At 53.5% G+C, this 24,705-nt stretch overlaps 11 protein-coding genes and 2 non-coding genes across 13 annotated transcripts; 7 read left to right on the forward strand and 6 right to left on the reverse strand.

Moving 5' to 3' along the window:
• Positions 1–284: 284 nt before the first annotated feature.
• On the forward strand, positions 285–3,893 carry QC761_606380 (uncharacterized protein; the record flags this gene model as incomplete). The annotated part of the gene is made up of 2 exons (XM_062881076.1): positions 285–3,310; positions 3,373–3,893. The coding sequence occupies exons 1-2, from the start codon at positions 1,024–1,026 to the stop codon at positions 3,891–3,893; spliced, it is 2,808 nt and encodes a 935-aa protein (XP_062729728.1). The 5' UTR covers positions 285–1,023.
• Positions 3,894–4,589: 696 nt separating this feature from the next.
• Positions 4,590–5,675, forward strand: QC761_606390 (uncharacterized protein; the record flags this gene model as incomplete). The annotated part of the gene is made up of 1 exon (XM_062881077.1): positions 4,590–5,675. The coding sequence occupies one exon, from the start codon at positions 4,590–4,592 to the stop codon at positions 5,673–5,675; it is 1,086 nt and encodes a 361-aa protein (XP_062729729.1).
• Positions 5,676–6,372: 697 nt separating this feature from the next.
• On the forward strand, positions 6,373–7,134 carry XYN2_3 (Endo-1,4-beta-xylanase 2; the record flags this gene model as incomplete). The annotated part of the gene is made up of 1 exon (XM_062881078.1): positions 6,373–7,134. One exon carries the CDS (start codon positions 6,373–6,375, stop codon positions 7,132–7,134), a length of 762 nt encoding a protein of 253 aa, XP_062729730.1.
• Positions 7,135–7,726: 592 nt separating this feature from the next.
• QC761_606405 (uncharacterized protein) lies at positions 7,727–8,452 on the reverse strand (the record flags this gene model as incomplete). Its single annotated transcript, XM_062881079.1, has 1 exon — positions 7,727–8,452. The coding sequence occupies one exon, from the start codon at positions 8,450–8,452 to the stop codon at positions 7,727–7,729; it is 726 nt and encodes a 241-aa protein (XP_062729731.1).
• Positions 8,453–8,717: 265 nt separating this feature from the next.
• On the reverse strand, positions 8,718–11,294 carry QC761_606410 (uncharacterized protein; the record flags this gene model as incomplete). The annotated part of the gene is made up of 2 exons (XM_062881080.1): positions 8,718–9,077; positions 9,630–11,294. The coding sequence occupies 2 exons, from the start codon at positions 11,292–11,294 to the stop codon at positions 8,718–8,720; spliced, it is 2,025 nt and encodes a 674-aa protein (XP_062729732.1).
• A 1,189-nt stretch (positions 11,295–12,483) lies between these two features.
• Positions 12,484–13,939, reverse strand: QC761_606420 (uncharacterized protein; the record flags this gene model as incomplete). The annotated part of the gene is made up of 3 exons (XM_062881081.1): positions 13,364–13,939; positions 13,122–13,299; positions 12,484–13,063 (listed from the first exon to the last, which is right to left on the reverse strand). Exons 1-3 carry the CDS (start codon positions 13,428–13,430, stop codon positions 12,484–12,486), a joined length of 825 nt encoding a protein of 274 aa, XP_062729733.1. The 5' UTR covers positions 13,431–13,939.
• Positions 13,940–14,062: 123 nt separating this feature from the next.
• QC761_606430 (uncharacterized protein) lies at positions 14,063–16,726 on the reverse strand. Its single transcript, XM_062881082.1, has 3 exons — positions 15,878–16,726; positions 15,250–15,824; positions 14,063–15,201 (listed from the first exon to the last, which is right to left on the reverse strand). Exons 1-3 carry the CDS (start codon positions 16,267–16,269, stop codon positions 14,330–14,332), a joined length of 1,839 nt encoding a protein of 612 aa, XP_062729734.1. The 5' UTR covers positions 16,270–16,726; the 3' UTR covers positions 14,063–14,329.
• TPN1 (Vitamin B6 transporter) lies at positions 16,602–18,643 on the forward strand (the record flags this gene model as incomplete). Its single annotated transcript, XM_062881083.1, has 2 exons — positions 16,602–17,680; positions 17,734–18,643. Exons 1-2 carry the CDS (start codon positions 17,013–17,015, stop codon positions 18,641–18,643), a joined length of 1,578 nt encoding a protein of 525 aa, XP_062729735.1. The 5' UTR covers positions 16,602–17,012.
• A 102-nt stretch (positions 18,644–18,745) lies between these two features.
• Positions 18,746–18,837, forward strand: QC761_0095260. The gene has a single exon. It is a non-coding gene; the product is annotated as a tRNA-Glu (tRNA).
• A 526-nt stretch (positions 18,838–19,363) lies between these two features.
• On the forward strand, positions 19,364–21,679 carry QC761_606450 (uncharacterized protein; the record flags this gene model as incomplete). The annotated part of the gene is made up of 3 exons (XM_062881084.1): positions 19,364–20,831; positions 20,882–20,993; positions 21,052–21,679. 3 exons carry the CDS (start codon positions 19,364–19,366, stop codon positions 21,245–21,247), a joined length of 1,776 nt encoding a protein of 591 aa, XP_062729736.1. The 3' UTR covers positions 21,248–21,679.
• A 116-nt stretch (positions 21,680–21,795) lies between these two features.
• QC761_0095280 lies at positions 21,796–21,867 on the forward strand. The gene has a single exon. It is a non-coding gene; the product is annotated as a tRNA-Cys (tRNA).
• On the reverse strand, positions 21,868–22,804 carry QC761_606460 (uncharacterized protein; the record flags this gene model as incomplete). Its single annotated transcript, XM_062881085.1, has 2 exons — positions 21,868–22,483; positions 22,564–22,804. 2 exons carry the CDS (start codon positions 22,802–22,804, stop codon positions 21,975–21,977), a joined length of 750 nt encoding a protein of 249 aa, XP_062729737.1. The 3' UTR covers positions 21,868–21,974.
• A 713-nt stretch (positions 22,805–23,517) lies between these two features.
• QC761_606470 (uncharacterized protein) lies at positions 23,518–24,529 on the reverse strand (the record flags this gene model as incomplete). The annotated part of the gene is made up of 2 exons (XM_062881086.1): positions 23,842–24,529; positions 23,518–23,778 (listed from the first exon to the last, which is right to left on the reverse strand). Exons 1-2 carry the CDS (start codon positions 23,845–23,847, stop codon positions 23,518–23,520), a joined length of 267 nt encoding a protein of 88 aa, XP_062729738.1. The 5' UTR covers positions 23,848–24,529.
• Between the last annotated feature and the right edge of the window lie 176 nt (positions 24,530–24,705).

Genomic DNA, 24,705 nt, shown 5'->3' on the forward strand with positions numbered 1-24,705 from the left:
CCCAACAATCACCCAAAACCATTCCACATGGTGGGGGGGAGCACAAGCTAAAGTAGAAAACCCTCTCAGTCTTGGCAAGCCCCCCAATAGCGTATCTAATAGACCGTTTCAGCAGGTCGATAGAACGTCCCGAATATTCCGCGCCGATCCAGAAGGTAGCACCGAGCCACTGATGCCGAAGTAAAGCCTACCTTACTCAATCTGAAGCGAGCTCTGCCACTGCCGAGCCATGAGCACGCGGGCGTCAGGTTTCAGAATGGATGCTACCCTGGTCGGACAGTATCCGCCCAATTGCTTGCGTGCTTTGGTTCGGGATGCCACACTTTTTGACAAGACGGGCAAGACGACCCCCCCATCGTAGGCTCCGGGGTAGCATCCAGCAGAATGGCGATCAATGCGGGGTACTAAAGTTAGCATTAACCACCACACCCACACCACGCCTACCTACAACAGCCATAAAAACCGACAACATCAGATAGGCCGGCCAGACGGGTCATCTGGTCCGCGATCTGCCTGTCAGTAGTGGGGGCAGCTTCTTCGATTGGCTTAGCTGATAGGACGCACTTTCAGCTTGCGGAAGGAGACTCTCGAAATGGGTGCCATCCAGCACCGAAACTGGTGTGCGCCACTGGAATGCCGAAACGGCAAGCCCTTCGCTTCTGGACCACACAGCGGCACAAGCCAATAATGCGAGGACTTCGGCTTGTAGTCTTCCCTTGCCGTCGAGATCGCCACATCGGTTGTATGCTGCTGACAGTTAGCAATATGTCTTGGGTGTCCTAGAAGAAGTCTGGTGAGAATGGGTCTAGTGTAACGCGGGGAGAGGCAGAAGATATGGGTCCAGACGGTCTGGCTGGTATATACCCCCTCAGTGCACTGCCGCTCGATATTCTGACGGTTATTCCTCTCGAAGCGTTGTGCGCGGAATGCAGCATCAAAACTGTCCGACAAAATCATGACCTGCTCAATATTCTCATGATTCCGATTCCAACCGAGGCATAGGGGTGAGACGACAGCGACAAGATGTTTCAGGACCCTTCTCGTCGGTCATGGCGGACAGGAGACGCCCCCGTGGTCCTGACACAACCATCTCCGCTCAGCCAAGCGGGCAGTTGGAGAGACTATGAAAGAGACTTCATGCCCGAGGTTCGGGCGAAACCAGCCAACATGGCTCCCCGGAGAATGGCGTCCCTGCGCCGGATCTCGCCACCAGATTACAAGCCAACGCCGTTGAGAAGATCGTTCCTGGTGATACTGATCGTCTTGCTGCTGGTCTTTATCGTGTTGCTCGAGTGTGCATGCCAGTTCCTGCCTACGGAGCAAGACAGGAGGGTTATACCAGAGCCCAAGCCAAGCCCGACGAGCAACGTCAACAGCACGCCGACAGGCGTCGACAACCCTCCGTTGCTGAAGCCGAGATTGCAATTATCGAGACGACTGTTACAGAACGCAACGTTGGATGACGAGAGAGACAACGCACCCGCCAGTTCTCCAGCGAACACGGTGGTCCCGATTACGATATCCACTGATTTGCCGGACTCAACTTCGCAAGTAGTACCGGGAGACTCTGTACAGATCGGAACCGTAGCAGTTGGGTCATCTCCCACAACTGCCGCAGCAACCGACGGCAGGCCTAACCCGCTAAGGTCTGAATCTACCGTTACAGAACCCCCCCTCACGCAACCAAGCAACTTTGCAGATATCGGCAGCCAGACCCTCATCTCAACCAAAACAGACCCCGACAACCCCCTCATCGGCGACAGCGGCAATTTCGGCCAAGACGGCACCCAAACCATCACCGAGGCCGCCCAAGATGCCAACCCCGCCGGCTTCATCGGCATCGTCCTTCCCTCCACCACTCTGGACGAGGTTGTATCAACCGTGACAAAAGAGACCACCATCATCGGAGTACCAGCGACAACAACAGTGATAGGGGTCACAACCGAGAGCGGCCTTGTCCTCTCCTTCACTGAGACCCGGACCGTCGACCAAGTTGTGACGTTGGTGCCATCACCAACGACAATCTTCAATGTTGTTACAGCCGTGTCACCATCGTTTGTGACGCTGTCTGTTGAGGTCTTGAGTGATGATGACGGGACCCCGACCGTCACAGTCATCAACACTCCTCCACCTGTCTTTTCTCCGGAAGTTATCACGGTGACCGACTCGAGAGGTGTTCCGACACTGACAGTTACCACAGACGTGGTGGTGCCGCCGAGAACCAAGGTTGTCACCAACTTCCAGGGAGTCCCAACAGCCACCATCACCGAGTTCCCAACCGTCCCCACTGATACCCCAAAGAAGCCCCAAGCAGAGGTCTCAGTCTACTTCATCTCTCGGGTCCAATATTTTGTCGGATTCTTTTTGCCAACAATCCTGGCAGTCATGCTCACCATCCCCATCCGCATGATCGACATGGCCGCGAAGCAATATCAGCCCTGGCACGCCTTGACACAACGCATGGGCGTCCCGGCTGAGGAGTCGTTATGCTTGCGAACAGGAGGGTTCCATGGGATCGTGTCCAGCTTCAAAGCGATGGCTACAGGTCAGATGTTGATGGTCTTGACGACATTGTTGACGATTGCCTCCGTATTCTTGGTGCCGTTGTCCTCTGAGGCAGTGGCGTTGAAGCTGCATGGCAGCTGTACGCCCACCAACTTCAATGGCTGTGCCATGACCTTGGGGGTTTTCCTCGGTCCGGCCCGAGCGACAACCGCCCTGCTCAGCTTCATGGTCGTCCTCCTGATCTTGATCATGATCGTGCTCCGCAAATGGCGCACTGGCGTAGCAGCCAATCCGTGGACCATTGCTGGTATGGGTTCGCTGGCTACCAACAGGGAAACCCGCGCTGCATTCTGCTCCCTTCCTCCCGACAAGGGGAAAGGACTTAGTCACGACAAACTGGTGAACGGCTTTGGTGACAGGACGTTCAGACTGGGCCACTTCTTCAACCACTACGGTATCCCCGAATACGGCGTCATGGCCAGCAGGGCAAACGTCACTATTGTTCGTCCAGACCGACCGGATTCTGTCAGCACAGGCACGACCTCCCCTCAACACGAGCTGCTCGAGGGTCAAAACTCCAACGCAAAGGACGAGCGCCACCTGCCGTTCCTGATGCTGTCATACAGTGGTAGGATTGCATTCCTGCTTCCCTTGACCGGGATCATGGCCGTTGTGTTATACTACAACAACACCGGTGGTGACACGGGCTTCGAACGGTTCATGAGCACCCAAAACTTTGGCGTGAGGTCGTTGTTCACGTTGATGGGTGTTGGGATAACCTTGTTTTGGAGTGCCTTTTTCACGAGTAAGCATTTTTTTGTGACATCTCCGCATGGGAAAAACTCACTGACCTGTTTATCTGTTTAGACCTGGCTATTCTCAGCCCGTACCTTCTCATGTCTCAATCCCCTCGGCCGGCCCATCAATCCATCACTTTGTCTCCGCCAATGAACGCCTTTTCCGGCATCTGGAGCGCAATCAAACGCCGGCACATCTTCCTCATCGTCGTTGCCTTTGTCGCAATCTTGTCTGAATTCCTTCCCATCCTACTGAACAACGTGCCGTTCCGTGTCACGCAGACGTGGATTGCATCGCGGGTGTGTACCTGGCTGGCCGTCGCCATCATGGCCATCATGTGGATTGTCGTCGCTGCCAGCTTTTTTATCAAATGGCCGCACATGCCTGTTGACCCTAGCACGATTGCGGGAGCAATGTATTATGTGTGCGATTCGTGGATGTTGTGGAGTTTGGAAGGGTTGAGCCAGGTTCCCAAGAAGGAACGCGATCGGAAGGTGAGGGAGATGGGGATGCAGTACGCGTTTGGGAACATCGTGGGACAGTCGGGGAAGAAGAGGGTGGGGGTTGATGGGGTGAAGGAGTTTGCATGATCAACTTGAGCGAGAAAACACAAGCATAGTTTGTATATAGAACGATAGAGATGATGATATGAAAAATAATGAGTTGATGTTTTTCGTCGACAGGGAACCCAAGGCTGTCAGTGATTCCTTCCGCACGCCAAGAGAGCGGCCCGTTTGGTGGGGCGGCGATCACCCGCTAGCAGTTGGTGGGGCCTGCCCTGAGGTGTTGCCTCAGTGTGGTTGAACGGGCAGGCTGAACCTAATGTGCAATCACCAAACATGAGCACACGGTATCCAAGGCTAACTGTGGACCCCAAAAAATACGTCGAGAGATATAATGTTGGGCTTCAATTGACCTTCTTCATTAATGATCAAGAAGGTCTTGATACCAGCTCCGAGCCCTTCGACTTGGCTACCTATATTCAAAGGCCGTTTTATTACTATCTCTCGGCGGTTATCGTTGATTTTTTAGAGTCGTTATTTTGTTCCAAGTCCCAGTTTCCTTATCTAGGTTCTGTCCACACATGATAACCTGACGACCTAAGGGCAAGCAAACTTCAGCCCGGTTCAGCCATCAAAAAGTTCGACACCACCCAGGTAAGTAGTGGCCACCTCTCTGCTTTCTTTCTTAGCACTTAGCACTTCGCACAATGCACCACAAATTGCATCACACGACCTTCGTCTCTACATCCAGCAAAAATCCATCACCATAGCCGAGAAAACAAGATGCATCCGCAAGGAGAAAGCTTGTTCTTCCGAAGACTGCCGCAAGAAATGCGAGATCACATCTGGACTCAGCTCTTCTGTTCTACGAGGTTCACTTTTGGATTGTGGGAAGGCCCGGACTCCCGTGACTGCAAGCACATCAAGCCTACACCGAGTGGCCTTGCGATGCTTCGCAGCTGTCGTCGAGCACAACTCGAGATTGGCGACTCATGGCTACGCCACGTCCTGTTTTGCTTCCAAGACACCAAGTCAATGATGGACCGGCTTTCTGTGCTACCCGTAGATACACTTTCAAAGTTGCGGCACCTCAGAGTTAGTGATAATGCTTTACTTGAGCTGGGTGACCCTGACGACGGCCGCTATTATCTCCTAACCTCTTATTTCAAGCTCCTTCCAGGCCTTCAGCTCGACCAGCTCACGGTCCTCGGTGCCCGTTTATTTCCGCTCAGCTACGACACGCTCGACGATCTCATCAAGGACGGCAATGGATGGAAAACATTGCGCTACATCTCCCACAGCTCAAAGATGCTCGGATTCGCGTCAGGATACGGCCCCTACGGCCCAGGGTTGGGAGGCAATCCCCAGTACTACAGGAAGTCACAGCCAAAGCACTGGCAAGGTGTATTGGAAGATCGTGACGGTGTAGCCTCGGGTCCTTCCGCGACAATCTACAGAGCTAAGGAACCAGCCCGATATGGTTCGATCCTAGACCCCAACAAGCGGGTGATATTCGAACAAAAACCGCACTGCGGCCAAGATCTGCAACCGAATGAATTTCATGAGGACCCCGAACTCATGTCTGGAGATGAGAAAATGAAAGAACTGATGGTCGTTGTGAAGAGGGGCACTGGGGTCAAGTACGAGGAACGGGACTCCCCGCTGATTGAATGGGATTTGCGGTGTGACTTCCCGAATATGACGTGGGAGGAGATTTTCGATCATTATCTTCAAGAGCCAGGTTATCCCCCTTATGCCGAGGAAGAGGAGAGAAAAAAGAAGGCTTTCATTTTGCCCATCCAAGAAGATTTCTACAAGGACGTTAATGAGTATGTGTGGTCTGGGTACCACCTTGACGAGAGATATTAGTAGGGATCAATCACATCATGCTAGGTATCAAGGGCTCTAGAATTAGTACTTCTATGGCTACATCCCTAGTATGGAAGGGAATTAATCATCTTGCCATACATCCTTTTGCATTTGATCTCGACTTCAACCCGATTGGATCGCAACTTACACCCAACTCGATTTGAGCTCCCTCTCGCGCCCATCTCAACTCGCAGCCAGCTTACCTTCGGTCTCAGCTTACTGTCGGCTTTACCCAGCTTAAAGCCAGTCATTTCTAGTGGTTCATGTACCTACATTTGGGTTATATCACTGCTGAGAAACCACAAACGTCCGCACGCCCGAGCTGCTGTCAGCCGCCTCAATAGGAAACGTCCCTCCTAGCCGCCCAACTTTCCAGAGGCATTGGCATCAGAAAAACAAATATCGGGGCGCCAGCAGATCACCATAGCTCGCGGGTACACGTCTTTACAATAAACATACTGCGGCTTTAGCCGCGAGGATAAAATCCCCGACGTGGTATACCCGGACTTGCATCATCTAAATCTCTATGTCGGGTGACCGGGAGGTACGTTTATTGCAAGACCAAATGCCGAAAGCCTCAGCCCTCCTTGCTTGGGTATAAAAACTTTCCCTTTTCCCCAGTCCTTCGGGCTACCAAATCAGAACATCCCACCGCTGTTCGCCTCACAGCTTCCCCTTCCCCCCCACATTCATCACCATGCGTTTCTCCCTCCTCCTCACCGGCCTCGCCGCCACCCTCGCCGCCGCCATCCCCCTAGACGAACAACTCTTCGGCCGCTCCCTCGACCTCGGCTCCAAGCTCCACTCTTCCGACCGCCGCACCGCCCGAGGCGACCCCGAAGGCAACGGCTTCCACAGCGGCTACTTCTACTCCTACTGGTCCGACGGCCGCGGCACCGTCGATTACCGCAACCAGCCCAACGGTACTTACACCGCCACCTGGACCAACGTAGGCAACTGGGTCGGCGGCAAAGGCTGGAACCCCGGCGGGCCCAAAGTGGTCCAATACAACGGCACCTGGTCCGGCCGCAACGTGAACTCGTACCTCGCCCTCTACGGCTGGACAAAGAACGCGCTCATCGAGTACTACATCGTCGAGAGCTACGGTTCCTACAACCCCAGCAGCGGGACCTCCCGTCTCGGCACAGTCAACAGTGACGGGAGTGATTACGATATTTACCGCACTCAGCGGGTGAACCAGCCTTCTATTGTTGGGAGGGCGACGTTTTACCAGTTCTGGTCTGTGAGGAGGAATCACCGGGTGGGCGGGACGATCACGGTGGCGAATCACTTTGCTGCTTGGGAGAGGAGTAACCTCAAGTTGGGGACGCATGATTATATGATTTTGGCTACCGAGGGGTATGGGAGTAGCGGGTCTTCTGCTATTACTGTGAGGGAGGCTGGTGTGGAAGGGGTGCCTTATCCTAATGAACCTGACTCGAGGAGGGACAATAACTAGGGTGGGAGATGATGTGAAGGTGGGAAAAGGGGGATCGTGGAAAAAGGGGTGGGTTTTATGTAGCTAGTTCCGAGATGGTACATATTTTGCGAGAAAAATGTCACAAGCATGCTTTCTGTGATGCATATTGTTGGCGGTTCGGCGATGAGGTAATGTGCAAGCTCACTGTCTAGAGTAAGGTACCTTACCTCGAGTCGCCTGCATCAGACAAAAGAGAAATGGGAAGGTGTCCCAGTTGGCGGATGGTAAAATTAAGACTTTCATTGAAGACACAATCGTATGGTGCAGGAGATTCATGCAATCTCTATCCACGGCGGTCTAATCTAATCTTCAAAGACCGTCAATTCTGTATCTCTGTCTCTTTTCACACCTTTTAGGTATCACCTCTCTGTGTTCTTAGACCGAGCAGCTCTCCGGTTTAACAGGCCCCCTACACGGACACGCATCACCCCGACTACTTCCACCCGCAAATATGCTCTGATACCCGTCCCGTGAGCCTGCTTTGCCCTCCTCCACCGCCTCATACCGCGCCTTGGTTAGCCATACTCGTGGTCCATCCTTCTCTTTCACCTCCTCCTCCACCTTCGATCCATCACCTAAACCACCCGCAAAAAACCTGGTCGCCAGCTCCATCCTTCCACTCCCACCACCTCCTCCCCCACACCTCCGGCCTCTCCTCCAACCTCTCCTCCAACCCTCTACACCTCCAACATCTCCTCGGTTTCTCATAAAACGGCCTCTCCATCCCAAAACACCCCTGACAATGAACCCCACACAAAAACCTATCACACCCCTTCTTCCGACAAGTCGGATTCCACCCATGATCCTGCCCCAAATGCGCCCCTCCCCACCTACACCGTTTCAACCTACAATCCTTCCCCGCATGCGAGTTCCTAATCCCGCACATAAAACACCGATAAGTACACATCATCGCATTCCCCTTATGTCTCCCCGGGTCGGGATGTCCACACCCCGGACAACATTTCACCGTACACCTCTTGGCCGTGTGATAAACCGGAAAAGGCATACACTTACACCTGTTATTCTTAGCCTTAGGACAGCCAGGCGCGAAGTGGCTCTCCCCCGGCTCGTGAATGGAATCCCTGTCGGGAAGCTCGCCTCTTGCAACCATGTGCCAGTATACATCATACTCACCTGGTGACCACCCCCCGCAGTCACCACACGGCATGTTGCAAACCGACATGACATGATCCTCGCCGTAATTGTCGCACTCCCGGTTAGGCTCTGTGCATGCTTCCCCACAGTCTGAGCACCCTCCTCCACCCCTCCGCCTGGACGTGTTGATGCGAGTTGACATCCCTTAGAGGTTTGATATCCCATTTTGTCATCGCAGGGCTCTCTAGGAACCTCTCCCTCGCCCACTTCGTATCCTTAACCGGCCTCGGCCTGACGTCATGAACCATCCTGCCAAAATAAGGCGACCGGCAAAACGTGCTGAACGAGTTGAGGTCGTGCTCGATGTAGTACCTCTCGAAAGCGGAGAGCAGAATATCGCCAAGGGATGGTGGTCGTCCGGAGCGGGGGTTTTGGTGCGATCATTTCTCCTTCTAGGTGCCAAAATATCACATGGATTCATCTTCGGGTGGAGGGCCGAAATTGGCCGTAGTCCTATGCTGAAGGGGTGATCGGCTGAGCAAAGATTCGTGCAGAGAAGCAATAGCGTGGAGGCGTTTCGGGTCGACTTGGTGGAGGGCCCGCAAGGCGACACGCCAAGGGATGCTTGTCGATGGGGTGAGGGGCCTGCCATAAAGGGAGGCAGTTGCTGGGGAGGGGTTCATAAAGTCTTGGAGCAGGTCGGCGATGAGGAGGTCAAAGTCTGTGAGTTCAATGTGGTGGCAGCGGTTGAAGGGGGTGGCGTGTGAGATGTTGACGGGGTAGTGGCGGACATGTTTGCTGTGTCCGTTTGGTTCTTCCATCTTCAACTGTGAGATGTCGAGGTGAGAAAAGGTTGAAAGTGAGTGAGAGAAAGATGTGAGGTATAACAGAAGGGGTCTTTAACCTGCCTGGCTTGGCAGGTGATTGGGGTCCCACCACCTGCCGGGCCTTGGCGCGGGCCGCGGGGATAAGGATGAGCTGGGCCAAAGCTAACCATAAGGATGGGACTTCAAGATATTTGTGTGTTTGGAGACTTAAGTATTCTTGTAGTAAACTGCCTTGAACAATCGGAAATGTCATTCACATCATGCATTGTCTCGTCATGGTCATATATGCCTACCAGCCCAAACACAACAGAACCATATCCAATCCCATTCCTATTCCAACACCAAAGGTATACTCAAAACAATCCCTCAAACTCCGCGCCCATCATGCCAGCTACAAACCAAGATTATGGACAGATGTAGAATAGGTAAGCCGCGCACTGCATGCTAGGAATGCGAATCGAGGTCTGGAGACGAAAAGCACAAGGGGGTATAAGAACAAACCAAACCAGCAAGTCACCGAAGATCCAACCCATGGCTTCCTCTTCAAAAGACGTCCTCGTCCTCCCATCCCCCACCACCTAAATCATCTTCATCCGTCATTTCTACCTCCACCTTCGTTCCTAACGCCTCTTTCCCTTGTCTGATCATCGCCATTAACCTTGCGTTGAAAGCATCCACTTTCATGTCAGCGTCCCTCTCCGCGGCTAGCTTCATCGCTGCAAGCGCCTTAGCCTCGGCATCTAACCTTTGGCTGGCCTTGATCTCCTCCGGGTCAACGCTCGCAGCTAATAGTGAGTGCCTCCGAGCCGTGGCAGACGCGCCACTCTGATTGCGCCGGTGAATGGTGCTGGCTGTGGTTTTGGTCGGCGATATGGGTCGCGAGGAGACCCCACTTCCAACACTCAGCCGTGGACTTTGTCGACTGGACGGGCGTGAGGCAGAGGTGGGTATTGGTAATTGGCTTGGAGAGGCGAGGGCGGCGAATGGGTTCTTCGTTGCAGGCTGTACCGGCATCGGAATGCGGCTAGGGGTAGAGGGGGCAACGGGAGCCTGGCGGGGAGAGGCAAAGCTTGCTGGTTCGCGGGGTGGGACGAGAGGGGAACCTGCGTGGGAGGTCCGCAGGGAAGGCCGAACTGCGGCAGCCCGGGTCGGTGTTCCTGTGAATCTGGAGGATGGGACGCTGATACGCCGGCCAGAGCTCACGGCTGTGGAGGAGTAGTATCCAGGCCGAGGGGAATGTCGCACTATAGAGGCCGGTGTTCTCACTGGGACCGCCCTGGCATCGGAGCCAAATCGCCTTTGGTTTGTGTTAGCCGGACCGTCCACCATTACCCAATTCTTGAGTTCGTCGTTGTTGTAGCTAACTTGCCTCCGTTTGGCGGCTGGTGGTTGTGGAGTAGAATCCGGTGATTCGATGTAGGAAACTGCATCCTGGTATGTGGAAAACGGCTCGTAGGAACCGGCTTTCTCCTGGTCGTTTTCTTGCTCGGGGTATCCATCCTGTATCCTTTGGTCGGTCATGGTCTCTTCGCCCGCCGGAGTAGGTTCGTCGTGCTGGTTAGCCCACGGCTTTCCTGTAGTCTCGGGGATCGTCGTTCCATTCGCCGTGTACGCTGTCCCTCCGCCCGCCTGGAAGCCCCTGAATGCGCCCTTTGTGCAGAACTCCCATACCTTCCCTACCACCTCACCCAACGTGCCCAGCGTGAATATCCTCCATGCCGCCGAAGTCGACGGTTGTGCGTTCGGGATTTCGTCGTGGTGCGCTGATGGCACCTCGAAGTCTGGGGCAACCTTGGTGGGACCTAAAGCTCTCCTGTAGTCAACATCAGAGTAGACACTGTCCTCCAACAGGCCATTCTCAACGCCGATGGGAGCTCCCATCGGCGTTGCATTGATTTGCCCTGCCAGAGTATATCTAAACTGACGACCCTTCTCCTCTTCTCTGATGTCGTGCGCACCGTCCATGTCCATGTTCCATCCCATCGGTGTTGATGACCTTGTGCTGGCACGTTTTCGCTTGGCAGTGCCTGTGCCGAGGGCACCGTTGCCGTGTGTGTTCGTCATTGAGACATCAGAATACAGGCTCCCGTAGGTCGAGGCGGTCGGTGATGTGGCCGGAGGTCGAAACATGCCTGCGCTAAGTGTCTGGCCAGATTTTGGCGACGTATCGAAGTGAAATGTGCCAGGCACATGGAACTGTGGTGAGTACGACGCCATGGCGAACGGCTGGGCGGTGCCGAAGTGTGTCTCGATCGCGATGTCGACGCCCGACTGTTCCAGCGCAGAGCTTGATGGTTCAATGATGGGACAAAGCTGATGCGGTGGAATGGTCGCAGACTGTTGATTCGCAGACTCTCAGTCGCAGTGGATGGCGTGCATTCAGCAGACGCACATGGTCCACCTCTAATCGCTATTCGTTCTTCGGTCTGAACTGCTGTCTTTTCCGGGCGGTGTTCAAGGTTATACAATCTCTTTCCTCACAGTCTCGTGGTCCCGTGGTTGAGTTGTCAGCGAGTGGGGTTGTTGAGCTGGCGGAGCTTGACGAACAGCCAACCAGATGTAAGGGCTGGCGAACTGGTGAGCGCCCGGTGCAAGTGGCAGCTTCACCGCCAACCTCAAGCCTGGATCCCTATCTTGCGATTGTTGTTACACTGGAGCCGCTGTGTTCAAATCGCCACGCCGGGGCTTTTGTCAACTGTCGGGGCATATAAACATTGGCGTCTCAGGAGTTGGAAAACGAATGGATGGATCTTTGCTCCTTCAATGGTGGGAAAGCACCGTCGTCGAATGTTTTTGTTGAAGTGGAATGCGCCTGCGCCAAATATTCACCGCCTAGCTGGTATATCCCGGCACCAAAAGGGGGTGACGTAGCGGCGGGTGTTAAAGCCGTTCTGACAGTTCTTGGTCAGGGACCAAGCGCAATGTTGAAGATCCAAGGGACTGAGGCAAAGGGAGGTGACAACGTCACGGTTGTCACCAGTCTTCGAAGAATAATAGTTTGGGATAAGTATCAGGTTGTCAGCGGTCATTGGCATGTTCTGGTGAACAGCGCGACCACGACGGTTGCTGTGGCAAACAAGGACCATTGAAAATATTGATGGTGGGGTTTGGAACAACACGCCAATGCAGAGAAGGCGGTTGAAATTTGGGGAATTTGTACGTACAGTGCATTATTGGAACCCGCCCCACCATTAAATCCGGGGTCTTCTCCATATCACCGACTCTTAACATCATATGCTGCCTATTGTAATGGTGCAACTAATATTTGTAGTTATTGCTTCTAAACCTTGCGGTAGGAATAGCCTCGTCATGCCATGCAAGTCCCACACAAAACTCCAAATGCTCCGCGCAGAAAGCCCGTTCATAAAAAGCAAAAATCATGGCATCATAACCCTGACCTCGCCGTCTACTCCTTGTTGTAGTAGTCGTCCTGCATAGCCTTCTTCTGAGCAGAGACGCCGGAAGATTCGACGGCTTTATCACCCCTAACGTGCTCATGTCCCACCCAGTACGCATTCCACTCCTTGAAGAGATCGTCCGCCCAGGCCTGAATCTCGGGCAGTACGATCCTAGTCTTAACATAGGCAAATTCACCCAGGTCTAGCTTGTGGTCACCGCGCTTCTCGTACTCTACCATCTGCAAAAGAAGCTCCATCTTGTCGATGTCGTGCACATAGTGGCTCTCCAGTGTCTTGGAGTCTTCGTATTCTTGCCAGATGGCGCGAATCTCCTCGCCCACCTTCCCGCCATCCACGTTGCCCAGCAAGCCCTTGGTGATGTAGTCCATAGTTGTGGCCTCCCGGCGGCTCTTCTCCTGCTTTGGAACTCCGTCCACGGGTGTGATGTCGCCAACAATCGACTCGGCCATGTCGTGAATCAGGCACATCTTCATGCACTTCGCCATGTCGAGTTTGCTAGCCAGCGCTGGGGGGGCAAGCATGCTGATCAGGGACATGCGGTACATGTGGTCGGAGATGGATTCGCCCCTGAAACAAAATGTGTCAGTCTGGTCTCACAGAGTCAACACTGTTTGGAGCAACCCACCTGTTGATTCCAAATCGCCGCCACCCCTCGCGCTTGTTCGTCTTCAGCTTCTCGAGAATGTGGAAGAAGGCTAGCGGTGAGGTTGTACCCTCGGTAGGCTTGTCGCCTGGAAGCGCATCGAGAACTTTGTCTACGGTCCACTCGCCCTCAACTTGGGGAAGTTGTACTTCGGCCACGTCTGTCCAGTCCAAAGATAAGCATCTGAGTGGCATGCGCAAGGAATTCTGGGTGTCGAAACCTACCTGGAACAGCATCATGGCCGTTTGCGGACACTCCATTCGAGCCGTTCTCCTTGGCGCTTGGAGACATATCTTGGCCCTGGTGTGTGTACTCGAAAAGGGCAGAATGGCGGAAGTGGCAGAATCACCCCAGCTAAGTTGGGTGGGCGTTGACACAGTAAACCGTGAGGGCGTCGGCGTGGAAGAACGAGCCAAACGTCAGAAGAAGTAGGGTATTTGATGCAAAAATCTCTTCTGTCACAGAACAGCAGGCAGTGGGCTTGTTTATACCTTTTCGCAAGAGAGGAAAACAAAGAGAAGCTGGCAGCAACCAAGAGTCAGATGAAGCCCCAGATCTGGGTGCAGCTGTGGAGCCCTACACCGCTGGCGGCCGGCATCTCAGCAGCCCCACGTCAGCGGCACTGGGCGATGAATTCAAGGCCCTGAAAAGACAGGGGGGTTTTGCTACCACAGCGGCCCAGCGCGGGCTGTTGGCATTTCCAATTCGGTGCCTGAGAGAGGCACGGCCGGATCGGCTCGGGCCCCGGAAGATGGACGGGATGGAGATCACTGAACCCTTTCAGTGGATGCAGATTTGTGTGATGTCACCAGCCCTGCAAGTTAGGCTGCAACTGGCCATATTCTCCGGATTGCACGCACCTTCATGCGACTTTGATCTTGACCTTCTACTTTTGATTCAAATTGCTCTCATACACCACATCACCCCATCACTCCATACACCATTGCGAAAATGGGTCAACTTTCGATCTTGAGTCACATTCGGTGTGGGCAGCAGCATTCGCAAGTGATGTTCAAGTCATCTTCGACCTCCAGTCGGCCCGGAACCCAGTTGGCAGCCGAGACCTGCCTTTAGGAAGGTTATCAAGTTGTCTCGTTTTTGGCTCCATCTCGTGGCTATTTGCAGAATCTCACTCAACACTCACTCTACCGGCCGAGAGATTTGTTTGAAACTCCGCAGGCTAATGACCACTAACTTCGAAGTCCAGCATCTTCCAAAATCATGTCGGCCCCCTTCTCACCAATAGCATAAACCGTAGCCTGCAAATGCGCGCTGATATGCAGCGGCATCACGCTTGCATCGATCACTCTCAAGCCCTTCACGCCGTACACCCTGAGCCGTTCATCAACCACACCGCCTGCCTGCCCAGCACGACCGCCCATCGCACAGGTCCCTATCGGATGCCAGTCTGTGATGGTATTCTCAACGATCCATCCTCTCAGGTCTTCATCCGAGACCACTGCCGATGAAGGAGAAGCAGGACCGGCGATGATATTCTTCAATGGCTTAGTCGAGCAAATCTTCTGCGCAAACTTGGCACCATGCAGCATAATCTCAAGGTCGAGCTCCCCATGAGGACCAACATAATACTGCGGATCAATCACCGGCTGTTGGTGCGCGGTGGCCGGTACCCCATCAGCGGTTAATCCATCTTTAGGATCGATATGGATGGACCCTCTCGAGTAGGGATACTGCAGCACCAACAGCATGGAGCAGTATCTCTTGCCCTCTTCCTTAGGCGCAAACGACGGGTTCCAGTTGCCGAGATCAAAGACGAATTCGACTTGGCCGAGCTGTTTGTCGGTGTCGAACCTGCTAGAGAGGATAGACGTTTGCTCGGCGCCAAAACGATCCAACTGTTGGGACCTGGACGAGAGCGAAGCCACATCTTCTTCGGGTGCCAGCTTGGAAACGGGAAGATATGCCATCGAGCAGGGGAGGACGGTCAAACGACCGGACTTTTCTTTTTGGTATTGCTCGTAGGCGGTGGCGGCGATTTCTTCGATGAACAGGTCGTCTGGATGGGGGAGCTTGGGGTCCACTTCGAAGACCGTTGGGAGCACTGGTGGTGATCAGCGACAGACATACTCAACGTTACAGTAGGACTTACTGATATGTTCCTGCAGGTTTTCACCCACGTTTGGACTCTCAACCTTTAACGGAATTCCCGCAGCACCCAGAACATCAGCCCGGCCAACACCGGACAACTCCAAAAGCTGTGGTGACTGGACGCTGCCTGCTGACAGGATGACCTCTCGAGCAGCTGAGGCGACATATTGCTTCCCGTAATGACTGAACCGCACGCCAGTAGCAGCCCATTCCCCGTCCTTATTATCCAGAACGACTTGCTCAACGAGAGCCTCAGTAAGGATATGCAGATTCGCAGGCGGCATCAAGCAGTAATGAGTCGCATATGATCTTGTGGCGGTCTCTGGGTTGACGGCCACAATGGTAGTCCACACACCCACATTTGATCCGTTCAAATGAGCTGGATTTGACTCGACCCCCACCTCGTTGAAGGTTGCATGCCACAGAGCATGCGAAGGCGAGAAGTCTCGAGTGTATGAGACATTGATGGGCCCATCTTCCCCCAGGAAGCTGTTTGGCTCGTTGTACGAGGCCTGGTGGTTGTCCTTAAAGTTCGGCGGAGGCGGGTGGAATCGTTCTGACCTTTTGAAGTAAGGGCTGTCCACCCGTCAGTTCTCAACTCACGCCTGTCATAGCCGAAAGATGCTTACAGGAGAGAATCCCACCCCCAACCATCATTCCCCAGCTCCTCCCAGGCATTATAATCCTCCTTGCTTCCACGATTCCAAGTCATATAATTCAGCGCACTTGATCCGCCTAGGACCTTCCCCCGGTTCCATGGGAGAGTTCGTCCGCCCAGACCGGGCTGGGGCGTGGTCTGGAAGTGCCAGTCGTAGGGTCCTCCCAGTGCTCGGCCAGAGTAGGCTGGGATGTCAATGTTGTCGTCGCCATAACCGCTTTTCCCTGCTTCGAGGACGCCGATGGTGAGGGAGGGGATTTCGGCTAGACGGGAGGCGACGACGAGACCAGCTGTGCCGCCGCCGATGATGAGGTAGTCGAACTTGATGGAGGAGAACTCCTGGGCGTCGGTTGAGGTAGCCATTTTCTCAGATTTCTCTTATCACGGCTTAAAATTGAATGCAAAGAGGTAGTGAGACGAACGTCGTCGGGGGGGCCAGGCTGTCAGTACTGTCGTTCCCGTTTTCTCATATTGGAATTCTCCAACAAATGTCCACACTCATATCTAACGTCTCGGCAATGAGCACTATTCCCATCTCTCCCCCTCTGTCGCACAAACCCCCAACCGCAGCACCATGTCACATCACCTCTGCAGCACATGTGGGGTAACACTGTAACCCCCCTTCTCTATTCGACATAACCCATCAAATAGTCGACCTTTTGTGGCGTCTTTTGCGGCTGACAACCCCAACAGTTGCCGTTCAGAGCAGGTTACCAAGACTTACTAGACCTGATATGCCGGGGTGTCTAACCCGGTGAGAGCGTAGTGGTGGTTACATAAGTGTGATACAGTGTTACACAGACGTTCAGGTGCAGGTTGCGATCGGTTCGGTTGGTCAATCACAAGGAGGGAGTAGAACCAACGACATGGAGCCGAGATGCAGGGAAGATACCCCGCTCGGTGGGTGATGGCGATGGCTTACAATCTTTGAATGCTGGGGTTGGAGCTGTTGGTTGGTATCACCTACCTTTGACGTGGCGTATCTCACCGCTGGGATAAGGCTGGGGTAAGGGGTGATAAGGTCGCGTCTCCCAAGTCTCATCAGGCCAGCTCGTGGTGCCAGCATTTTTTCAACATCATCCAACTTGGATGACATCCAAGCCAAAATGACAACCCCCGATCTTGAGAAGCAGCAGGCTGCTGCCACCACCGCAACAACACCAGCAGATCCCACCACCAAATCAATCTCCTCCACTGACACCCCCCAACAACAACAACCCCAAAATGCTTCTCCTTTCAAGGTTCCCCATTTTTTGATCAAGATCAACAACACCCTCGAATCCCTCTCCGGCTTCGAAGCCCGCGGCATCACCCGCGTCCTCCCCTCCGAACGGCAACCTCCCTCCCACCTCGCAGACGCCCAGGTATTCCTCCTCTGGTTCGGGGCCAACATCTCCGTCAACAACCTCGCAGTGGCCCTTCTCGGACCATTAGTCTTCCAGCTTGGTTTCACCGACGCGGCATGGAGCGCTATTGTTGGAGCCTTTCTTGGGAGTTGTTCCACCGCATACATGAGTATCTGGGGACCGGCAAGCGGGAACAGAACAATGGTTATCGCGAGGTATTTCATGGGTTACTGGCCTAGCAAGATACCGACAGCGTTGAACATTGTTTTGATGGTGGGGTATATCACCTTGAGTTACATCATTGCGGGACAGATGTTATCTGCGGTGAGCGGGGGGAGTTTGACGATTGTGGTTGGGATTGTGGTTAGTGCTTTGGTTTGTTGGGTTGTGGCGGTTTTTGGGATGAGGGTTTTTCATTTTTATGAACGGTAAGTTCCTGTTTGGAGATGGGAACGGGAGACAGCAGCTGATGGAAAAACAGGTTCGCGTTGATACCCCAGATATTGGTCCTCTTCGCACTTATCGGGTGTGCGGGACCGTATTTTGACACCACGATTGAGTCCCAGGGAGATGGGACGGCCATTGCGGCGAACAGGCTTAGCTTTTTGAGCCTGTGTCTTTATGTGCCCAACTCGTGGGCGGCGGCGGCGAGTGATTACTATGTTTACTACCCTGAGAGCACGCGCAAGAGGAAGATCTTTTGTTTGACGCTGTTTGGGCTTTGGACGTCGTTTAGTCTGGTTTATATGATGGGGATTGGGCTTGCGACTGGTGTGACGCATCATACTGCTTGGGCGGAGGCGAATGCTATTTCTGCTGGGGCGTTGATTGTGGCTGGGTTTGAACCATTGAAGGGGTTCGGATTGTTCTGCTCTGTTATTGTGGCGTTGGGAATCATCGCGAATAGTATCCCCGGGTGTTATTCAGCGGCGTTGGGCTTTCAGGTTCTGGGGAGGCACTTCAAGGTTGTGCCGAGGTGGGTGTGGACTTGTACGGTGGTCGTCCTGCAGACTGTGCTGGCTTTGGCAGGGAGGGAGCATTTGTTTGTGCTGTTCCAGAACTTCCTCGCGCTGATGGGGTACTGGGTAGAGTTTATGATTTTGATCTTTGTGTTGGAGCATGTGCTGTTTAGGAGGACTAGAGGGTTTGACTGGGCGAGGTGGGAGGATAAGAGTTATTTGCCGGTTGGGTGGGCTGCGCTGGTTGCTTTCTTGTTGGGCTGGGTCGGGGCCGTGTTGGGGATGTACCAGATTTGGTATACCGGGCCATTGGCGGTGCTGGCAGGAGCGAGCGCGGGGGGTTGTGATGTGGGTGTTTGGGTTGGGTGTGGGTTTGCTTTGGTGAGCTTTCCTCCGTTGAGGTGGTTGGAGTTGAGGATTATTGGGAGGTAAAGGACAGGGGGATATGGTGTTCCGTGTGGTTGATGGAGGCTGATCATAGAGGCTCAATCCACATCAAGCTTGCATCAAATCGGAGACCACACACGATTTCCATCGGGTATGGTGTAGCGGTAACATCGTTGACTCTCACTTCTCAGAAGTGTCTGTTCTCTCAACAGCCCCGGGTTCGACTCCCGGTATCCGAGTCTCAATTAATTTTTGCGTTTTTGACCATTTTTTGAGGTGTGCCCTTCAGTTTACTGAAGTCTTTCATTTTCTTTTTGTCAGCTCAGATGAAGTTGCTACGGCTCAGATGAACCAGCCAACTTCCTGCAGGTGCGGTGACAGTGTTCTTGACCGCCAAAGTGGGTCCTGACCCTGGCGCAATCGCGACATCGAGTCGCGTGCGGGGCTGGACCGTCCACCGCTGTCTCACTTCCCTCCTTCAATCTTCTGTTAACATTGAGAATTGGCAAAGCCAGGGGCGCAATGTCTTCTGCTCTTGAGAGCGGGCAGAATTCTGCCAGATCAGATACCATCATATACAGTCGTTGTCATCGACCGAGGTGAAGACGCGGTCTTCTGTCGGGCGGTTCGGGGATCAGTCAGCGACAAGGTCTCCTGCGACTGCTCGCGCTTTGATCACTCCGCATCATCAGGCAGGGCCTCAATCTCAGTCTCCAGCCATCTCAGCAAAATATCCATCTTCAACACGGCGAACCACTGGCCAACATGACCGCCTCAACACCCAACCTCAAGCCGGCGGGGTACGGAACCGCCTCTTCGTCCTCCTCTGGCTCATCCACCCCCCAACCATCACGCTCTCCCAAGCAGAACATCGCCCCCGTCAGCATCATCAATAATACCGACGTCGAGTCCCCTCTCCTATCCCCCAAATCCAATAATCCCCTCTTATCCAACCCCCAGAGCCTCAGCCAAGAGCACCAGATTGAGTCCAGATCCCTCCAAAAGGGCCTCTCCCAACGCCATCTCTCCATGCTGGGAATAGCAGGGTCCATCGGCACCGGTCTCTTCCTCGGCCTTGGCGGGGCAGTTTCTACGGGTGGTCCTCTCGGTGCACTGCTAGGCTATGCAGTCATCGCACTAGTCGTCTGCTCCGTGCAGTTTGCCCTGGGAGAGGTCACTGCTTTGATGCCTGTCACCGGATCATTCGTCAGACACGCCGAGGTGCTGGTTGATCCAGCCATGGGGTTTGCTATTGGGTGGAACTTGGTTTACGGCAATCTGTTGAGTATACCTTCTGAAATTGTGGCGGTTTGTGTGCTGGTCAAGTTTTGGACGGGGGATGGGCTGAACCCGGCGGCGGTGATCTTGCCGTTTATCGCACTCACGGGTGGGATAGGGATGGCTTTTGTGAGGGTGTTTGGTGAGGTGGAGTTTGTGTTTGCCTTGTTGAAGATCTTGCTGGTTGTCTTTTTGATTGTGTTGGGGTTGGTGATCAATTTGGGGGGAGTGCCTGGGACTGGGGTGATTGGGTTCAGATATTGGCGTGATCCGGGTCCGTTTGTGGAGTATATTGCTCAAGGAGACTGGGGGAGGTTTCTCGGCTTCTGGGCAGTGATGACCGGGGCGGTGTTCAGTTTTGCGGGGGTGGAGTCTTTGGCTATGGCTGCCGCTGAGACGAGAAACCCGAGAGAGGCTATTCCCAAGGCTGTGAAGAGGGTCTTTGCGAGGATTGTCATCTTCTATGGTCTGGCGGTGTTTGTGGTGGGCTTGTTGGTGCCTAGCAATGATGAGAGGCTGAAGGGGAGTGGTGATACCGTGGCACAGAGTCCGTTTGTGCTTGCGGCCGCAGCAGCTGGGATCAAGGGGATCCCGAGCTTGGTGAATGCCATTGTGATCGCGTCGGCCTGGTCAGCGGCGAATCAGAGTTTGCTGGCGGGCACGAGGGTGTTGTATGGATTGGCACTGAAGGGACAAGCACCGAATATCTTTTTGAGGACCACGTCCTGGGGCACACCATATATGTGTGTCTTGTTGTTCACGGTCTTCATGTTTTTGAGCTTCTTGAGCCTGTCCGAGAACGCCATTAGGGTGTTCTGGTGGCTGGTCATGCTGACGGCAGCCGGGGTGTTGGTCTCTTGGAGTTCCATTCTGCTGAACCACATCCGGCTTCTCAAGGCTATCAAGAAGCAAGGCATTTCGACCGACAGACTGCCGTGGCACAATTGGTGGACGGGTAGGTCTTCATTCTTGGATGTGAGGAAAGCTGAAGTTGACAATCAGCAGAGTACACATCCCCAGTCGGGCTTGTCATGTGCCTCGTCATTTTGTTCACGAGCGGCTTCAGTGTCTTCACCACGGGCCGCTGGGACGCCGCCAAGTTTGTGTCGTCGTACCTGTCAGTCATTTGATTGTTTTGTGCAAACCTGTTGTCTTGATACTAACGTGACCTGCAGTGACATTCCCATTGTCCTAGCTGCTTACCTGGGCTGGAAGTTCTTCCGCAAGACCTCGATCACTCCTCTCGATCAAATACCCCTTGAAGAAGCGTTTGAACAGGCTGAGGAGAACCTCTCGGTACAAACCCAAGGTTTCCAGCCAACAAAGAAGACTAGAGGCTGGACAAGGTTCATCAGCTGGATATGGGACTAGTATCTACTGTCTACCACTCTTTTTCTCGTTATCATCGTTATCTTGTATGCATTTGCCTGTTATCGGCAAGGTGGAATTGTTTCTCGAGCAATTGTGTTGGAATCGAAGCATTGCTAAGGTTCGCAACTGTTACGGGGCTGGTCAATTGTCCGAATAGTAGCACTGTCATTTTTTGGCGTTGTTCTTTCAGATCATTGACTAGTGTTCGAAGCGTTGTCAACCTGGAAATGCTTTAATTGCAGCGAAATTGGTCGAGGAGCGGCTGCCGGGCATGGAGGGAATGACTGGTACTGCAAATCAGAAGCCCACTTGATCTACTGCACTGTATCTATCTTTTATTGTCGTTGAAGAGTATTCTGACAAGATTCTACCTCATTCGGCGTGTGTGTGTGTGAGTCACGTTTATTAGCCGAAGGCCACCCAGCAGCGACCTCGTGAGAAATACTCTTTAGGGATAGGTACAGGCCGACTCGTTATGATTGCTGAGGAGTGTTTTCCCCAGCCCATTCAAGCCTTTCAATCACAGTGATGGCAATAAAAAAAAGTCAAGGACTAGACGCGATTTGAACGCGTGACCTACCGGACTGCAGCCGGTTGCTCTACCCCTGAGCTACTGGTCCTCTTCTTATTCAGATAACGAGCTGGCTTAATCCACCCTAGTTTACATCTTTCAACCTAGCCCTTTGACCATCAAAGCTACCTACCATATCCATTACCTGCACCCCGCTCACTCCCAAGAATCCACCTCCCTCATAAACTCATTCTCCCGAACCCCGTTCTCAAAAACCTCCCACCCCAAATGGCTGGTATGCCCCCAGGGTTTTAGTTTCTTCTCATTGGCGATAGCAGCAGAGAAACACCCGCTCCAGCCCTTTCTAGGGTAAGCCTTGTTCACCTCGGCCTTGGTGTCTGGGTGGATGAGATACGGGCGAAGGGACATGTTATCGTAGACTGTGGCTAGTTGGAGGATTTGTCCCAAGGCTGTGATGGTGCCTACTGTGCCGAGGTCTTGGTGTCGGATTATGGCTTCTGCTACGGCTTCTGCTTGCGACTTGTTGCCGTTGAGTTCTTTTAAGAGGTCGAGGGCTATCACCCCGCCTTGGAACTCGAATGAGAGGAGGGTGGAGGATTGGTTGGAGGGGGTGGTGCCGATGTCGTGGAGGAGACAGGTCAGGGCTATAGTGGAGGGCGAGATGGGGGGGAGGGAGGGCAATTGTTGTTGCATGATTATGGTTGCTGGTTTTGAGGGGGGGGGGGTTAACGAGGATGGGGAGGGGGAGGGGGAGGGTGGAGGGGATAGGGGTGAAGGGGCGTACACCAGTAGAAAACCCGCATGGAGTGGTTGTAGGTTTGGATTGGGAGCTTTTCCTTCGCGTACTCCTGCACCTTGGCGACCAAGGGGTCGGTAGAGCTTGGATAGGGGATGGACGAGAGAGGGACCGGGGTGGGTTGGTGGAGGAATGGTTTTCCTTGGAAGATGGCGTCCTGGTCCACGGGGAGGGGAGTAAAACCGTGGAGGGATATGAGGTCGTCGCGGGAGAGGGTAGGGGTCGTCATCGTGAACTGAGTATCGTTCTCAGTGTTGTTGGTTTGAAAACAATGTTTTACTCCTGGTGAGGCGAGGTTGATTATGGGATTTTATACCCCAGTTACTGATCGTGGAGACGATGAGTCGAGCTTTGTCATCACGACGTCAACGCATGCACTTACTAACACCCATCATGGCATGATGCCTGCATAATCCACATTTACAGTCACAGCCGCCTGGAAACCCTCTTAAACACTTATCCTCTTGTTCTTGTACTCATATTTGAGGACGTCTAAAGACAGAAAAGCAGTCCCGTGAATGCCGAACTGTGTCCGAAGGGTGTCACAAACGACAATGTCGTAGAATGCTTAGTCAACGCCGGTGGTAAATGTTGACCCTGTGGGACCTTTCTCCACGGGCAGCAACATGCTGTCCTTGATTTGGTGCAGAAATAACTTCCATATCAAGAATCAGAAATACCCAGAAAGAAAAAATCAATGCTTCGATGGCCCCATCTCTTTTTTCAACACCTTTTTCCTGTCATATTCTCTCTCCAACTTGTCCCATCCTCATACTAAGTGTGGCTGGGTATTGCTGGCAGGATAAAAGGAGAGCTTCCAGACTCGATAGAATTTGTGTTGATGGGTATTATTCCTTCTCCAATGCCCGTCACCTATCTAGTCGTCCATTATCTGGCTCTTGGTCCTCCTTCTTCATCCCCGATGTCGGGTCTGGGCACAATCTATTCGCACCAGCAGTTCTTCTCGCACTGGGCCATCATGTTGTTGTGAAACCCGGTGGCGTCGCAGTATGGCTTATTGCTGTTTGACAGGCAAAAGTCGCTGAGGCCCTGTGTCTTGCATCGGGGGATACCGGCGTTGACGTTGCCCACTGTCGCCGGCGTGTTGGTCCCTTGCTCCACTTGATTGACTGAGTCTGCTGGTGTGGGAAGGGCGAGGGCGAAGGGCAGGAGGAAGAGGGTGAGCAAGTGCGTGGTTGGTTGCTACACGGGCCAAGGTTACTTAGATGTCACGGTGCGAGGTCCAAGAGGGAAGGTTGCACATACCTTCATGATGGCTAATAGACGTTAGAAGTGAGGGGTGACAGAGCTTGATGGAGTGTCTTGTGTCAAGCGACGATCTTTTCAGGGGAGTTTTTTATAAAAAAAAATAAAAAAAAAAATAAAAAAAAAAGCGATCGGCAAGATGGTGTAGATCCAGCGGAGTGGTGAGCGGGAGAGAACCTGGTCGGTCTTTATACTGCTGTATCACCGGATGGACAGTGTGGAGCCGATGGGAGCAAGGATGCTTCAGAGAGCAAGTGGGAGTCTAGACGTCGTATTCTAGATTCGCTCGTGGTAACGGTCGGTGACATGTTCTAGGCGTGACATCCATGGATCGCCGACACCGAGAACCAGGCGAGAAAGGACAGGACCGGATTTATGATACTTGTTTAGGCCATGACGAGTCCCCAACTCCCGGGATATGCACGTCTCAGGCCGGCACGACGGTCGCTGCAATGGAATGCAACAGCAGGTGCGAGGTCCGGCGGGGGAAATGATTTGCAACCTGGGCGCTGGGAATGAACGGGTCCGCTGCCAAGAGGCAAAAAGACTCGAAAGAGAAAGGCGGAAGGGGTCGGATCTCCGAATAGGCAGTTTTGGTAACTGACAAGTTGGGATGGTTACACTCCTGATAGAAGTCGGAGCATGGCAGGCAATGGAAGGTGGGGTTCCATGCCCCGCCAGGCATGTCTCACTGTCTCACCTGCCCCAAGAATTCTTTGCGCCTTCTTTTTGTTATTTTTACTCTTCTTCAAGTTCCGTGTCTCGATTTGTCGGGAAGCTCTGCACGCCGTGTGCCTGCTATCGCCGAATCAGACAGCGTCCCGGATGGATGCAACCACTGTGGTCTCCCGTCCCGACGGTCCA

The sequence above is a fragment of the Podospora bellae-mahoneyi genome, chromosome 6, assembly GCF_035222275.1.
Source record: "Podospora bellae-mahoneyi strain CBS 112042 chromosome 6, whole genome shotgun sequence".
NCBI lineage: Eukaryota > Fungi > Ascomycota > Sordariomycetes > Sordariales > Podosporaceae > Podospora > Podospora bellae-mahoneyi.